The sequence below is a fragment of the Arachis stenosperma genome, chromosome 10 (assembly GCF_014773155.1).
Source record: "Arachis stenosperma cultivar V10309 chromosome 10, arast.V10309.gnm1.PFL2, whole genome shotgun sequence".
In the NCBI taxonomy this organism is placed as follows: domain Eukaryota; kingdom Viridiplantae; phylum Streptophyta; class Magnoliopsida; order Fabales; family Fabaceae; genus Arachis; species Arachis stenosperma.
Genome location: NC_080386.1, coordinates 10,541,516 through 10,557,085, shown reverse-complemented (window position 1 = coordinate 10,557,085; position 15,570 = coordinate 10,541,516). Strand labels below are relative to the sequence as shown.

The 15,570-nt window shown below is 28.5% G+C and overlaps 2 protein-coding genes across 2 annotated transcripts; both read right to left on the bottom strand.

The window, feature by feature from the left end:
- Nucleotides 1-229: 229 nt before the first annotated feature.
- Nucleotides 230-5,532, bottom strand: LOC130956736 (very-long-chain 3-oxoacyl-CoA reductase 1-like). The gene is made up of 3 exons (XM_057883733.1): nt 4,913-5,532; nt 2,714-2,783; nt 230-499 (listed from the first exon to the last, which is right to left on the bottom strand). The coding sequence occupies exons 1-3, from the start codon at nt 5,530-5,532 to the stop codon at nt 230-232; spliced, it is 960 nt and encodes a 319-aa protein (XP_057739716.1).
- A 5,851-nt stretch (nt 5,533-11,383) lies between these two features.
- Nucleotides 11,384-15,193, bottom strand: LOC130954913 (very-long-chain 3-oxoacyl-CoA reductase 1-like). The gene is made up of 3 exons (XM_057881682.1): nt 14,512-15,193; nt 13,680-13,749; nt 11,384-11,835 (listed from the first exon to the last, which is right to left on the bottom strand). Exons 1-3 carry the CDS (start codon nt 15,132-15,134, stop codon nt 11,575-11,577), a joined length of 954 nt encoding a protein of 317 aa, XP_057737665.1. The 5' UTR covers nt 15,135-15,193; the 3' UTR covers nt 11,384-11,574.
- Between the last annotated feature and the right edge of the window lie 377 nt (nt 15,194-15,570).

The window sequence follows — 15,570 nt, the reverse complement described above, 5'->3', positions numbered from 1 at the left end:
ATGCACTTACAAAAGCCTAATCCTTCCTATCTATAGAAACCAAAATCAAACTAGGATAATTAATAGTACTAGCCTTAATTAATAATAGTAGCAAGCAGGAAACCATCAAATCTCGTACAGAGAGTGTACCAGACTAATTTATTTATGACTACATCATACGTCGCAATTAATTTCTCTACACGTCTTAGGGTTTGAGTTAATGTGCCTCCTTATGTTAATTATTTTTTGCTTAGGACTTGGATGTTTCCAATGCTTTAATTTTAGCGTCTTTGAAGAGTCCTTTTTTGCGCCCATAGAGAAAGTAACGCAGCATATAGGAATCAACAAATGTCTCAGGAATTGCCCTTACTGTAAATGCCTGAAGAGAATGTAGCAAGTAAGGCACCACCACAGTTTCATACCCAATCCATCTTGTGCATGATTTTATATACTTCTCTGGCGTTGGAACAAACACTGAACTTTCCAACTTTGTTAACTTTGTTGACACATATAATGGAACCTGTTTCACACATTTATTAGAATATATTTATAGAAAAAGTTTAGAAAACCAGTATTTTTATTAAAATTTGGTCAACACTTAATCAATAAAAAAAAAAGCAATTCATACTATTAGATATAATTTTACATTATTAAAAATATTAATAATAACTAATTAATATTTACAAATTACAAAATCTACTTTTCCTAACACTAGTCATAGAACATTAGTTTAGATATACAATAAGATAACTTATGCTATATGAGAGTGAGAGTAATAAATTTAGACGGTTAAATATGGGATAAATAGTCAATATTAAAATAAAAATTTTATTTTAATATATCAAAAATATAAAGTATTTTACACCGTTATTTAGTTATATTTATTTTTTTAGATAATTATTTATCTAACTAATATAAAAAATAATTATTTTTATTAATGTAATATTTCATGATTAAATATACTTACAAAACTGCTTTTGTACTTATAGTCAAAATTAAATTTTAAAATGAAAAGGTAATATGATACGTTTAGATTTTTTTTTTCCGAATATTTAGTTGAAAAACTCAACTACCAATAAGAAACAAAATTCAAAGAGTTCAACCAAACAACACAAATTGAACCAAACAAAACAAAACAAAAACCAAACCCACAACTTGGCACAAACAAAACCAAATCAACATAACACTCACATGGTCACATAATCAAACTAAACAAAACCCAAAAGTCCAAAACACATGCCAATAACATAAACAAGACACCAGACCAAGACCATCAATAATTCTATTACCAAACTCCTCAAATGTGAAATTAAATTCAGGTATTGTGCCCTACCAGTGGCGGAGCTCTAATGAAACTTTTGGAGGGGCTAAAAATTTTTAGCAAAAAAAATTATACAATAATTTATTTTAAAATAAAATTTATAAATATAATTATTTTTTAAATTTATTATTAATATGTAAGATTGTATATAATTAAAGTTAACTAAAAAACTAAATTTGATTTTGATTAACAAAAAATTTAGTTTAAGTTAATAAAGTAAATTAATTTTAAATAATAAAATTAACTATTAACCGATTATAAAGTTAATAAATTGATTTTAAAATAAAAATTAATTTTAAAAAATAACTGAATTTTGTACGAAAAAATCGACTTTTCACATAAAAATTATTTTTTAATCTAAAAACTAATTTATTTCTTTTTAAAAAGCGGGTTTTTTTTAATTATACAAAATTAATTATAATTTATAAGTTAATTTTTGATGTTTTGAACAATTAATTTTATCTTTGACCGTATCTATCTCTCAAAAATTTTAATATTATTTATTTTTATTGTTATTTTTATTACAATCAAATATAATATATTGCAACAAAATAAAATTTTAACTTTCTAACAAATAAAATATTCAAATTCATTAATATAAACAATACTAACACTTTAATGACATTTAAGTAATAATGTTGATTTAAAAATAAAATAATTTTTTTTATCAATAACTGGTATTTCTACTAGCTATGTTATTATTAGTCTAAATTTAAAATAAGACATGAAATGAAAATATATAAGAAGATCAAAAAGAGTCTTTTTATTTTAATTTTAACATACAAAAATAAGTGAATAGTAAAAAATATCAACACACAAAAATAAGTGAATAATAAAAATAAATATTGAACACGAATAAATAAGATAGAAAAATATCAATTTAACTAAATAAATAAATTTTATTTTTTTTAGATAAAAATTACTAATTTGTTTACAAAATCTTTTGTGGGGAGGGGGACCATGCCCTCCATTGTCTTTATAAGGCTCGGCCTCTGTGCCCTACAATAAAATTCTGATTCTAATACGCTACTCTGTCTTTCTTCTAGTTGTTTTTTAGTTGAACTGATACTTTTAGAGTTATTATATGACCTTTAAAAAATTTTAAATGCCATCTCTAGTACATATAGATCAATATTAAGAGTTAAGATATCAGATGGATTGAACCTCTTTCCTTTTTGTGTGAGGTATGTATACACCTTTAAAGTTGCAATCTCTATGTTATGATCAATAACAGAGTACAACATCTAATAAGGGCATTTACAACTTATATAAACATACATGATCATATTCCAAGATTGTGAGAAGTGAGAACATAATAAAAGTATCTATATAATTAAAAATGCTTCTACATCACTTGGATTTATTGGTAATGTCAAAAATATTTCAATCAAATAAAAAGAAATAAAAGAAAACCTGACACTGGATGTCAATTCCTTTATGCTTGTATTCCAAGTTAATGCATCTCGAGAACATTTCCACAAATCTGTTAAAAACAAATAAATATTACATTTATTTTATAGAAACAAAAATTTAGTAGGACAATGTTATTTGTAGATCTAACTTTTTTCTGTCTATTTTAAGTAGTTATTAAATTTAAGAGTGGAGGAAGGCAAAAGAAGTAAAAGATTGAAGTTATAAATCAAAGTGAAGTCCCTTTTCTGATCCAATTTTCAACTCGGTACGAGGTTCACATAGAATTACGGTGAAAGACATAAAATGTAATTATGATGTTAGAATAATTGTGGGTATTTGGTCAATATGTTAAAAGCAAGTTTTATCCTTTAAAAAGATTCAATTTAGAGTTTATTTGGGTGAGCTTCTAAAATAAAGATATTTTTTCGAGTTATTTTTTTTTAAAAATCTTATAAAAAAGTAAAAGTAATTTTATGTTTGGATATCTCATGCAAAAAGATCTTTTTATTTATTAATTATATTTGAATATAACGATATAAAAGTACTTTTTGTTTATTTATTACATAAAAAACATCTTTTTTTAAGGAAAAAAGATCTTTTAAAAAAAGATGTAAATTACAACTTCTCAAAAAATATGTTTTTTTTTATTTTTTCTAATGCTTTTATTTTTACTATTAGAAATTTGCCAAACACGCTAAAAAATAAAAAAAGATATTTTTTCAATGAAAAAAGATTTTTTTTAACAAAATAATGACGCCCAAACAAGCACTTAGCAATTATTTTGCTAAAAGAAAAAGTTATTATAAAAAGAGTACAATTTTTTTTTACCCTTATCATTTTTTTAATTTAGACAATTCACATCTTAAAAATTTAAAAATGACAATTCGCGTTCCTATCTTTTTTTTTGTTAGACATATAATTTCTTTTATGAAAATTTTCGATAAAAATTGATGGAAAATACTTACTGTGATTAACTTATATGATCTAGCATTTACCTGCTTTACATAAATAATAATTATTTAATTGAAGTTGTTTATCGTTTATATAGGCATCAAAACAATGTTGCAAAAAGATGATAACTATTTAATTGAGATATTATTTTGATAATTATGTAGGAGCTAAACAATTCTAATTAAATTGTTATTATTCACATAAAACTGATGAGCTAGGTCATATAAGTTACTTCATATGTAAGCATTTTCTATCATCTTTTATTGAAAATTCTTATAAAAGAGTTCGAGCATCTAATAAAAAGAAAGAATAAAGAACGAATTATTATTTTTCAATAGTTGACATTCAGATTGTCTAAATTAAAAAAGGATAAAACTTTAAAAAAAAAATTACTTGTAAAAAAGTTTAACCGCTTTTATATTATAATTTCAGTTGAAATAACTAACTTAATCACTTATTATGTTTCTTAAAAAGAGAAAAACAAAACTACTATTTTAACTTAATCACTTAGATATATAGAGTTTGTTTGGATGTTGAAAAAAAAAATAGAAGAAAAGAAAATAAAAAGAAAGAAAATGGAAAAAAAGTTGAGTTATTGATGTGTTATTTGGATGAATAGAAAATAGATGAAAAAAAAATAGAAAGAAAATTTTCTTTTATGTGGATGGAAAAAAAAAGTAAGAAGAAAGAAAATCATAATGGTATAAAATTACATTAATATCCTTATTATAAAATAAAGTATAAATATTTTTATTTATTCATATTTTATTATATTTTATAAATATTATAAAATATTATAATTTTTATATATTTAATTTAAATTATTTATCTAATATATATATAATATTTAAATATAAATTTCTATTATAATAATATATTAGAACTAAATTCATATTAATATTTGTTAATAATAATATAACTAAGGGTAGTATTAAAAATATAAAAATATAGCACTTTTTTTTTGTTTTTTTGTTTGTGATGGAAAGAAAATTTTTTTAGTGGAATCCACACAAAAATTTTCTTCTTTCTTATTTTTTTTCATAACCAAACAAAAAAAAATATCATTTTTCATCCATTTACTTTTCATTCATTTTTTTTCACTCATTTTCTATCAAACCAAACATAATGATAAGGATCACATAGTATTCCACAACATAAACTTTCCGCACTGAAAATACTAAGTAATTAATAAAGTCAAAGATTGAATTCCAAGCAAATAAAAAGCATAAATCAAATCTAGAAAATTACCGTTTAGTAGCAGCATAGACGGTAAACAAGGGATATGATGGAAGAACAAAAGTAGAACCAGATCCAAGGTTTATGATTGCTCCTTTCTTCTTCTTGATCATACTAGGAATCACTGCCTTTGTGACCCAAATTGTTCCTTCCACATTAACTTTTATGGTACCATCTATCATCTCATAATCAACCTCATGAAAGTACCTAGCATAAGCATGTGTCCACCCAGCACAATTTACAAGAATACCCACATCCAAACCCTCAATTGCTTCCTCAACCCTTTTCATAATTTCCTCTCCATTTTCTTTTGCAAAATCAATTACCAAACATTTTATTTCAACATTGCCACTATTTTTGTCTCTTATTTCATTGGATGTGGCCTCAAGCTTTTTAGGGTTTCTACTAACCAAGAGAAGGTTGAGACCCTTAGATGCCAATTCATGTGCCATGGCTTTGCCAATTCCATCGGTGGATCCAGTGATCATGGCCCATGAACCATACTCTTTTAGATTCTTTGGAGCCCTTAAGAACATTCCCCATACCCACTTCACAAAATACAACACATTTTTGCATACTAAGATGAAGCCTATGGTACTTGTTGCCACCATGAAGAAATCAAGAAACTCCATTTGAGTAATGCTATTTATTAGTTATGTGCTCGAATGTACATAAATTATTATTCCATGCTCATCAAAAACAAAAGAAATAAAAGAAACAAAATTCTCAAGCTAGGTTATGCATGCACTCGGTGCTTTCAATTCATTCATAAAAAAGGGTCATGTAGTAAGTGTGGGATGGTGCAACAACAAAAATTCTTTCAATTGATTAATTTTTTTATGAATGGTTTAGACACCCGACCATAAAAATAATAAAATATTTGTAGGGCATAAATAATTATACATTTTTAGGCTATGTTTGTGTGTTTCGTGAATAATAAAAGTTCATGATTAGTAGTGGAAAGAAAGATAAAGACAAAGGGAACCAATCTTTGTTTATGAATTTTTTACTTTTGCATATTTTTTTTTTTTTAAGTCATCTTTGCCTCCTAATTTTAAAATTATTCAACAAATACATTAAGATATCGAATGGAATTAAAATGAATTAAATTTAGCAATTTAAGAGTCTAAAAGATATATTTTTAATCATTAAGCATAATTAAAAGAAATTTACAAAATTATACTATTTTAATAAATAAACGTGAGAAAAATCAACGAATTCCAACTCATTTAAAGCAAATAAATACCATGAAATGTGAATTTATCAATATATCACAATTTCACAACAAATGATTTATAAATGAGTATTAAAATTCTATGTCTTAATGAAAAAATAAAAATGACATAATTACTCTATACTAATTACAAACTAATTACTCTAAACTAGTGATAACAGTAATTAATCTAAACTAATTACTCTAAATTGAACCTATATCACAATTTTTTAATAAAAAAAGATAGAATAAAAAATTTAACTAGTGTAAATTAGAATTATAAAAATTAGATATATAAAAAATAACATGAATTTGAAAAAGAAATCTAAAAAAAATAACTCGCTTACCTAGAGATAGTTGCGGCGTGAAAGACTTTTTTAGTGTGGTGGTAACTTGGAAGGCACAGTGGCAGCAGGGACATTTGGCAAGGCTACACAACAAAGGGGGTTTAGTATTTTTTTTTCAAAAATAAAAAATGAGGATGAAAGATGAAGAGGGACAAGGACAACGTACTCAAGGAGGGAGGAAGAATACAATTTCGATGAGACAAAGAGCAGCGGTGACAGCAATCAAACAGTGACTACATTGATTTCGATTACATTTCACACGATATCAGGAATTTTGTCCGAATCCACGTGGTCGTTAGAGCAGATTCTGATGGTCGACGTTGGTGGAGGTTTGATGGAAAGGTTGTTGGTAATAGTTACAATGAAGAGAGAAAGAGAGAGGAAAGGGATGGAGAGAGAGATGGGAGATTTTAAAAAATAAGGGTAAAATTTCTCATTTTGAATTTAGGGCAGCTTTACCTTTGGTTTTATCAGCAGTAAAATTTGAAGGTAACAAATTGGTGGTCGCCAAAATGCAGCATTCAACTAAGTTGGTTTATTAGCAAATTATAATCTGTAGTTAAATCTTACACTAAATTTTGTGCCTATTTTTATTTTTTTCTCTAATTATTATTGATGAATTTTCAGACAAAACATAAATTTGATGGCAAATTTTAATGCGATCAATTTATTATTTTAACCATCGATAATTCAACCATAAAACTGCTACTAATAAACGATACTAAATCTGATAAAAAATCGATGGTATTTAGTATTTTTTTTTTGTAATGCTGCTAATTACATAATTTTTTCTAAAGTTATAGGTTCTTCTAAAGAAAGTTACTATATTTTCTCAAAAGTGATGGAACACTTTACAATGTTTACTATTTCATAACAAATGGTATTCCACTTCTCTTAATCACTTGAAACTTATCTTGGTTGACCCAACATACAAGTCACAACCAGTCCATAAAATCATGCACAAGTTTAAATTATCCATTAAAATAACAAGGACAAGTCCTTTTTAAAAGTGATTCTAGTTCCAAGAATTTTTCTAAAGTTACAAGCTCTTTTAAAGAGTACTGTTGATTTTTCACAAAAATTATATGATATTTTATAATATTTACTATTTCACAACAAACAATATTTCACATTCCTTAATCACTTAGCTTGAAGCTCATCCCGGCTGACTCTAACACATTCCAACCAATCCACGAAATCACTCGCCATGTTTAAATTATCCATGAAACCAACTTGGACAAATATTTTAGAAAGTGATTCTCGTTACATACTTTTTCCTTAAGATTTAGGTTCTTTTAAAGAGGGTTACATGATTTTTTCCGAAGTTATATGACACTTTACAATGTTTGCTATTTTACAACAAACAGTCAAACACATTCCACATCCCTTAATCGTTTGAAGCTTAACTTGACTAACTCCAACAAATTACAACCAATCCATGAAATCATTCGTCGCTTCACCTACTATGGATGCATCACTCTGACTCCTTTCCTCGCACCATCCCTTAGTTATGGAATTGTCAACTAGAGATGGTTGATAATAGTGTCAAAGTGTGATTTTTGGGAGTAAATAAGCAAGTGAAATTGGAGAATAAAAAAAATGATGAAACAAAAATATAGGGTACCACTCCTACGTTTGTTTTGAATCAAATTTGGGAAAGAATGGTGACTCTATGTGATTGCAAATAATAGAGACAAAATGAACTTTTAACAAGGATAGTATATATACAATTTGTAGTTGGGAGTTACCAGTATTTTTATCTTAAAAAAATAACATTTTAGTTTTTTTTTTAAATGAAGTAAATACTTTCAAAAGCTCTATACAAAACTAAAATAACAGATCAGTTCAATTTTGATTAGTTGGATTTAATTCAGTTCATGGATAAGAGGAGAATTTTCTGAGAATAATAGAGATTCTTCTATATTGTTCCAATTCATTTCTTTGCCAGAGCTGAAATTCAAGGTTGCGATTAATCTTGTGCTTCTATTGGTACCTAACTTCCCCTGACAAAAAAACCAAAGAGCACAACGTCAGCAAAACCGAAACTTGAAGCGAATCGAAGTGAAGGGGAGTGAAGTACATGATGCACGAAGATTCGAGAGAGAGAATGATGATGGTGTCTTGGAAGCGCAAGAGATCAACGTGAGGCCCAGGGAGGGAGGTGGCCGAAGAGCATGGCTTGGTTGTTGTTGGTGGTGGGAGTGAACCAGTTGTAGGAGTTGATGGCAGAGATAATGTGAGTTTGATGGCAGTGAGAGAGGAAATTGGTTCATATCCATAAACCCTTAAATTGCTCTATTATCACCCACTACAACTTCTTTTCTTCTTCTATTGACGATGATAATGGTCGGAAGACTTATTCTATCACTGTTGTTGGAGAAAGTAAGAGAGTGAGTGTGAGAACAAGAGAGTCTGTTAAGGAGGGAGAGGAGGGAGTACTTTGAGGAGAGAGGAATTAAGAGAGGTTGGTCAGGTCATCAAAATACGTTGGTCATATTAGTACTGTATTCGCGAGAAATGTATTATGGCGAATTTAGGAGAGCGTTTGTCAAATTTTAAAATTTTTTAAGAATTATTTTGTCAATAACAAAGTCAGATACCATTTTATCAGTATTAAAATTTTTCGAGTATCGATTTGATATTTACCTTTTTAAAAATTATTAACGAAGTGGAATTTATTGATTTTCTTAAAGGAAATTATGTGACGTAATTAAGAAAGTTATTAACGAAGTGGAATTTATTAATTTCCTTAAAGGAAATTATGTGACGTAATTAAAAAAGTGGGATTGAATAAATATGCTTTGTTAGTATTTTAATAGATTGTTCACCATAAACAAACCACCGTACCTACTAACTGCATGCTGCTCGCACGGTTTCTCTTGCTGGCTAGAAGACAAAAATTGGAAGAAAAAAGAAAAATGATGGTAATCTAGTAACATCCCCTTCAATAATAAATTGCCAAAGACTCATTAATTAATCAAATGGTAAATCCAATTAGAAAAGGACTATTCATATAAGCCAAATTTCCATATTCAAACCTGGAACCACCCCCCCCCCCCCCCCAAAAAACACACACACCAATTAATCAATTACTCCTTGCTATCGAATCTGACCTTTGTAGGCTACAAATCTTCCATACTTAATATGTAGAGTAATACTCAAATAGGTCCCAAAAAATTTACTATCTGACAGTTTTGTCGCCCACAAAATTTAACTAAGATTTCGACCCTGAGGTTCTCAGATATCTCTCAGATACGTCCCCAAAACCGTTTGATCCGGTTAAAGTGGTGACGTGTCAGGTTAACTGTGACATGTCACCTTTAGGACATTTTGGTCCCCATCCACGCTGGACAAAACGACGTTGTATTGGAACCAGGGGTAAAACGACGTCGTTTCGAGGAGGACAAATTCGTCCTCACTTAGACAGAGAATGCAAACGGCGCCATTTTCATGTTGGGGACCTATTTGTCTTATAATAGTATCTTAGGGGACCTATTTGACCTATAATTTGTGATGTTAAAAGAAACTATATTTACTTCAACGCAAACCTTAAAAACACATTGATATTGGTCTGTTCATTTATCAAAATGGTAACATAAATCTGAGAACCCAAACATGTTAACCACACAAATATTTGGCTTCAATAGCAACACAAACCAAATAAAGTCAAAAGAATGTTTATTTTCTTCAATATAAACTAAACGAAACCATTTTAAACAACATAACGTCTTTTTCCTCCAACATAACAAAAGGTGGTAACATAACTAAGACAACAACTTTCACACTAATTCTTAGAAGTATCATTTCTTGAAAGACTGGTTCAACCCCGTGTTGGAATGTATTTGAACAACTTAGATACTATGCCACAGGTTGCAGCTGATATTGTCTTAACACTAACACTCCCCGAATTTTTGGCCCCAATTACTGTCTCCTTTGGACGTCTAAAAGAAAGCTGAGCTTGGAATAAACAGTATTGTTATCACCATGTTTCAGCAATACTAAAATTTTGTGTGAAACATGGTGATAACAATACTGTTTATTCCAAACTCAGCTTTCTTTTAGACGTCCAAAAGAGACAGTAATTAGGGCAAAGAATTCGGGGAGTGTTAGTGTTGAGACAATATCAGCTGCAACCTGTGGCACAGTATCTAAGTTGTTCAAATTCATTCCAACACGAGGGTTGAACCAGTCTTTCAAGAAATGATGCTTCTAAGAATTAGTGTGAAACTTGTTGTCTTAGTTATGTTACCACCTTTTGTTATGTTGGAGGAAAAAGACGTTATGTTGTTTAGAATGGTTTCGTTTAGTTTATATTGAAGAAAATAAACATTCTTTTGACTTTTATTTGGTTTGTGTTGCTATTGAAGCGAAATATTTGTGTGGTTAACATGTTTGGGTTCTCAGGTTTATATTACCCTTTTGATAAATGAACAGACCAATGTCAATGTATTTTTAAGGTTTGCGTTGAAGTAAATATAGCTTCTTTTAACATCACGAATTATAGGTCAAATATGTCCCCTAAGATACTATTATAAGACAAATAGGTCCCCAACATGAAAACGGTGCCGTTTGCATTCTCTGTCTAAGTGAGGACGAATTTGTCCTCCTCAAAACGACGTCGTTTTACCCCTAGTTCCAATATGACGTCGTTTTGTCCAGCGTGGATGGGGACTAAAATGTCCTAAAGGTGACATGTCACAGTTAACCTAACACGTCACCACTTTAACCGGATCAAACGGTTTTAGGGACGTATCTGGAGGATATCTGAGAATTTCAGGGTCGAAATCTTAGTTAAATTTTGTGAGGGACAAAACTGTCGGATGATAAATTTTTTGGGGATTTATTTGGGGTATTACTCTAATATGTATATAATGGATCATGTTTACTATTTATGACTTAGTTAGCATAAAAAAGACAGTTCAATGTATAAACATCATCCATTAACACAGAAATTCGAAAAGAATTACACACAAAAAATATAATAATATACGTAACTATATAACTTAAATATAATAATTATATAATTGTTTTCACAGTTTGAACACGTAACCTTAAAAATTAAAATCATACGTAAACAATTCATTCATTCCAAGACTCTCCTTCTTATGAGTTAATTAAGATGATGGTGGTAAATTGTTGGAGTCCTTGAGGAGCCCTCTTTTGCGCCAATATAGAAAATAACGAAGCAAATAAGAATCAACAAATGGGTCAGGAATTGCTCTTATGAAAAAACCTTGCAGAGAATGGAGCAAATAGGGCTCAACCACACTTTCATACCCAATCCATCTCGTGCATGATTTTATATACTTCTCTGCCGTTGGAACAAACACTGAACTTCCCATCTTTGTCATCTTAGTTGACACAAATAATGGAGCCTGTTGTAGTTACCACATCAAAATATATATTACCAAGATTAGTTAATTAACATATGTATGGTATAATTATCTATATTAAATATTCTTAGTTAGTTATTCACTTACACCTTATTCAACTCTTCAACACCAAAAACAACAATATCAATAATAAAAATAAAATGTACTGATAATTAAAATATAGGACAATATTATATGACTAATAAAATTTATTATTTTTGTTAATATGTGGCCAATTTTAAATATTAAAAATTAAATTTTAAATTTTAAATTTTAATAATATAAAATAATAAAAATATTAGCTAATATTAATAAAAATATTGATTTCTCTAAAATATATTATCAAATACTCAATTTATATATTGTTTGGTTGATATGATGAAATTTACATTTGGATTATTTTGGCGGACAAACTCGAATATTTAACTCAAAGTATTGTACTTATTAATCATAAAATTATTTAACCCTAAATTAATATCTTTGAGCTATTTATTTACCTAACTGACAAGATTCAGAAAAAATAAAATGAATAATAAAAAGTTGGCAAGTCAGAAAAAAGTAATTACACGACCTAATAATATGATTCATGTATATCTCACACTGACCAAGAACTTCTCTTGATTTGGATGGTATTATATGCCAGCAAACTTTCGGTGGCTAATTTTTTAAATATTTATAAAAAATGTGTGTTATATCAGATTATTTGACTTCAGATAAATTTTATTTTACTATGAACTTTTTTTTTTACTCTTCAAAAGACACATGTCTAGAAAAATATTCTTAATTAATTTTAAAGAAAACATCATTAATGTTTTTATTAAAAAATATTTTTTAAAATTTAAAAATTATTAAAGTAACAAAACGGCATTACAGACTGCAATTTTGTGTTTACAATTTAACTACATATCCAAATTTTTTTTGGCAACTAACAAATTGGTTCAAACTCAATATAAAACTATTTTTATCTTTCTTCGCCTTCGCGTTCTGCCTTCTTTTTTGCGTTCCCCTTTTTTTTTTTTCGCATTCTTTCTTTTTCTTCGCGTTCTTCTTTCTTCTCGCATTCCTCCTTCTTCTTCTTCGCGTTCCTTCTTCTTCTTCGCGTGTTTTCTCTCAATCGTTGTTCTTTTATTGCTGTTGTTGTTGTTATTTTTCTTTTCCTCCTTAATTTAATTGAGTTTCATATAGATTCAGAAATAAATTCGATGTGTTTTGTTGATGATTGAATCTTTTTTATTGCTTGTTCAAAACTGAACTAATTTTGATTTATTTGTGTATTAATTGAGGTTTACCTCATACTGCTGATAAGTATTAACCAAATTTTTTATTTCTTAAGTAATTCCGTTCATTTCTTAGTTTAATTGAGGTTCATTTGGATCCAAAAATAGGTTGGATGTGTTTTTGTTGATGATTGAGTCTTTTTTACTACTTGTTCAAAATTGAACTAATTTCGGTTTATTTATGTATTAATTGAAGTCCACTTGATGCTGATGTCAAGTATTGACCAAATTTTTTATTTCTTGAATAATTTCGGTTCATTTCTTAATTTATTTGAAATTCATTTGGATTCAGAAATGAATTTGAACTCCTGATACTTATTTAAACAGATAAATAAATTGACCATTCGACCAATCCAAATTGATTATCTTGTTATTTTAATGAATTTAAAAATTAAAGTTGCAGCGTTTCTGAAGTTTAATACAACACATAATAAGTCATTTTGGGAATAACACCCATGTGAACCCAATATTAAAAAAAAAGGGTTCACTTTCAGTTCCCATATTCATCAAACAAAGGACATAAAACTTAAAAGGAAATAAAAGAGTGAAAATCAAAAGATGAGAGAGAACCTGACACTGGATGTCAATTCCTTGTTGCTTATATTCCAAACTGATGCTTCTTGACAACATTGCAAGATATCTATATCAAATTAAACACCAACCAGCTTATTCTTTTTTCAGATCTTACAATTACTAAATATAAACACATCATCGTGAGTTGAGGGGAAAAAGAACTCGCTAAGCTCGTCTTTCTCTCTAAAATCTAAAAACTACCTTTTTTTTCATAGCTAAATTTCTAGAAAACAAATTCAATAGAAAAATTCGTAAGAAATAAAATTTCCAACAAAAGTTCATTGAAAAATCTACAGCAATAAATTCCAAAAAAAAAGCACGAAACTAGAATTTTTAGCAAAATCTGCAATAAAAATTCGTAGCTAATCTGCATATCTATTCTTGGGAATTTAGCTGCAAATAAATATGAGTCCAAATATATTGTCAAACGATTTAAAGATTTTGCTTCGAATATTTGCTTGCGGTTTTTTTACAACAAAATTTCATGAGTTATATTCTCGCACTTTATAGTATGAAAATTACCTATGAATTTTGTTGCGAATTTCAAAATTGGCAGTAAAATCTTCACAACTTTTTTCATATGGTAAATTCACAGCAAAATTTATAATAAATTTTTAAAAAACAAAAAAAAATGCCACAACATCTACGACTTTGCTCTTTTTTAGTAGGAGAAAACTCAGTTACAATTATCTTGATGTGAAGTTAATAGTTAGGAGCCGTTAAATAATAATTTAGTCAAATTTGTCAACTCATTTAACGATTCTCATCTATCAACTTCACATAAAGTTAAAACTTGAGTTTCTACCTTTTTAGTAATGTAGCTACTTACGCTTTGGTGGCGGCATAGAGGGTAACCAAAGGATAAGAAGGAAGGACAACAGTGGAACCAGAACCCATATTAATAATTGCTCCTTTCTTCTTGTCTACCATCTTTTGAATCACTGCTTTTGTGATCCAAGTAGTTCCTTCAACATTCACTTTTATGATACTATTTATAAGATTAGAATCAACCTCGTGAAAGAATCTAGCATAACGGTATGCCAATCCAGCACTATTTACAAGAATTCCAACATCCAAACCCTCTATTGCTTCCTCAACCCTTTCTTTTATTCTCTCTCCATTTTCTTTCTCAAAGTCAACGACCAAACACTTGACTTCAACACTAACCTTATTGTTCTTTTCTCTTATCTCATTGGATGTGGCTTCAAGCTTTGTAGGGTTTCTACCAAGCAAGAGAAGGTTGAGACCCTTAGATGCCATTTCATGTGCCATGGCTTTGCCAATTCCATCAGTGGAGCCAGTGATTATGGCCCATGAACCATAGTCTCTTAGATTCTTTGGAGCCCTGAAGAACATTCTCCATACCCACTTCACAAAATTGAAGAGATTCTTCAAAACAAAGATGAAGCCTAATGCTGTTGTTGACACCATGAAGAGATCAATCAACTCCATTATTTGTCCTATTTTCTAATAATAATAAGCACAATGAATGAGTTAGGAGAACACAAGATGCAGGTTTGGATTTGGAATTATTAGATTTATGAGCTAGGTCCATTTATATTGGATGAGACTCAATAATTGGCAAAAATATGTGGGTCCCAAATACATACAAAGAGAAAAAAAAATTAAAAGTATATAATTAATTAAAAGAAATTTATAAAGCCATGTCTTAAAATTTTAGGTTAAGAAATAGTTTCATTTATTTTATAAATAATTTTATTTATATTTATAATCATATTCTTTTCTTTCTTTAAAAAAAAAAAGGAATTTCCACTAAAATTAAAAAAACTGGAATAAAAATATTAGAAAATTTCACTTAGTAATATTTTAGGTGTGAAATATGATGACATTTAAAGAAAAAGATCATTTAAAGTAAAAAAAATTATAA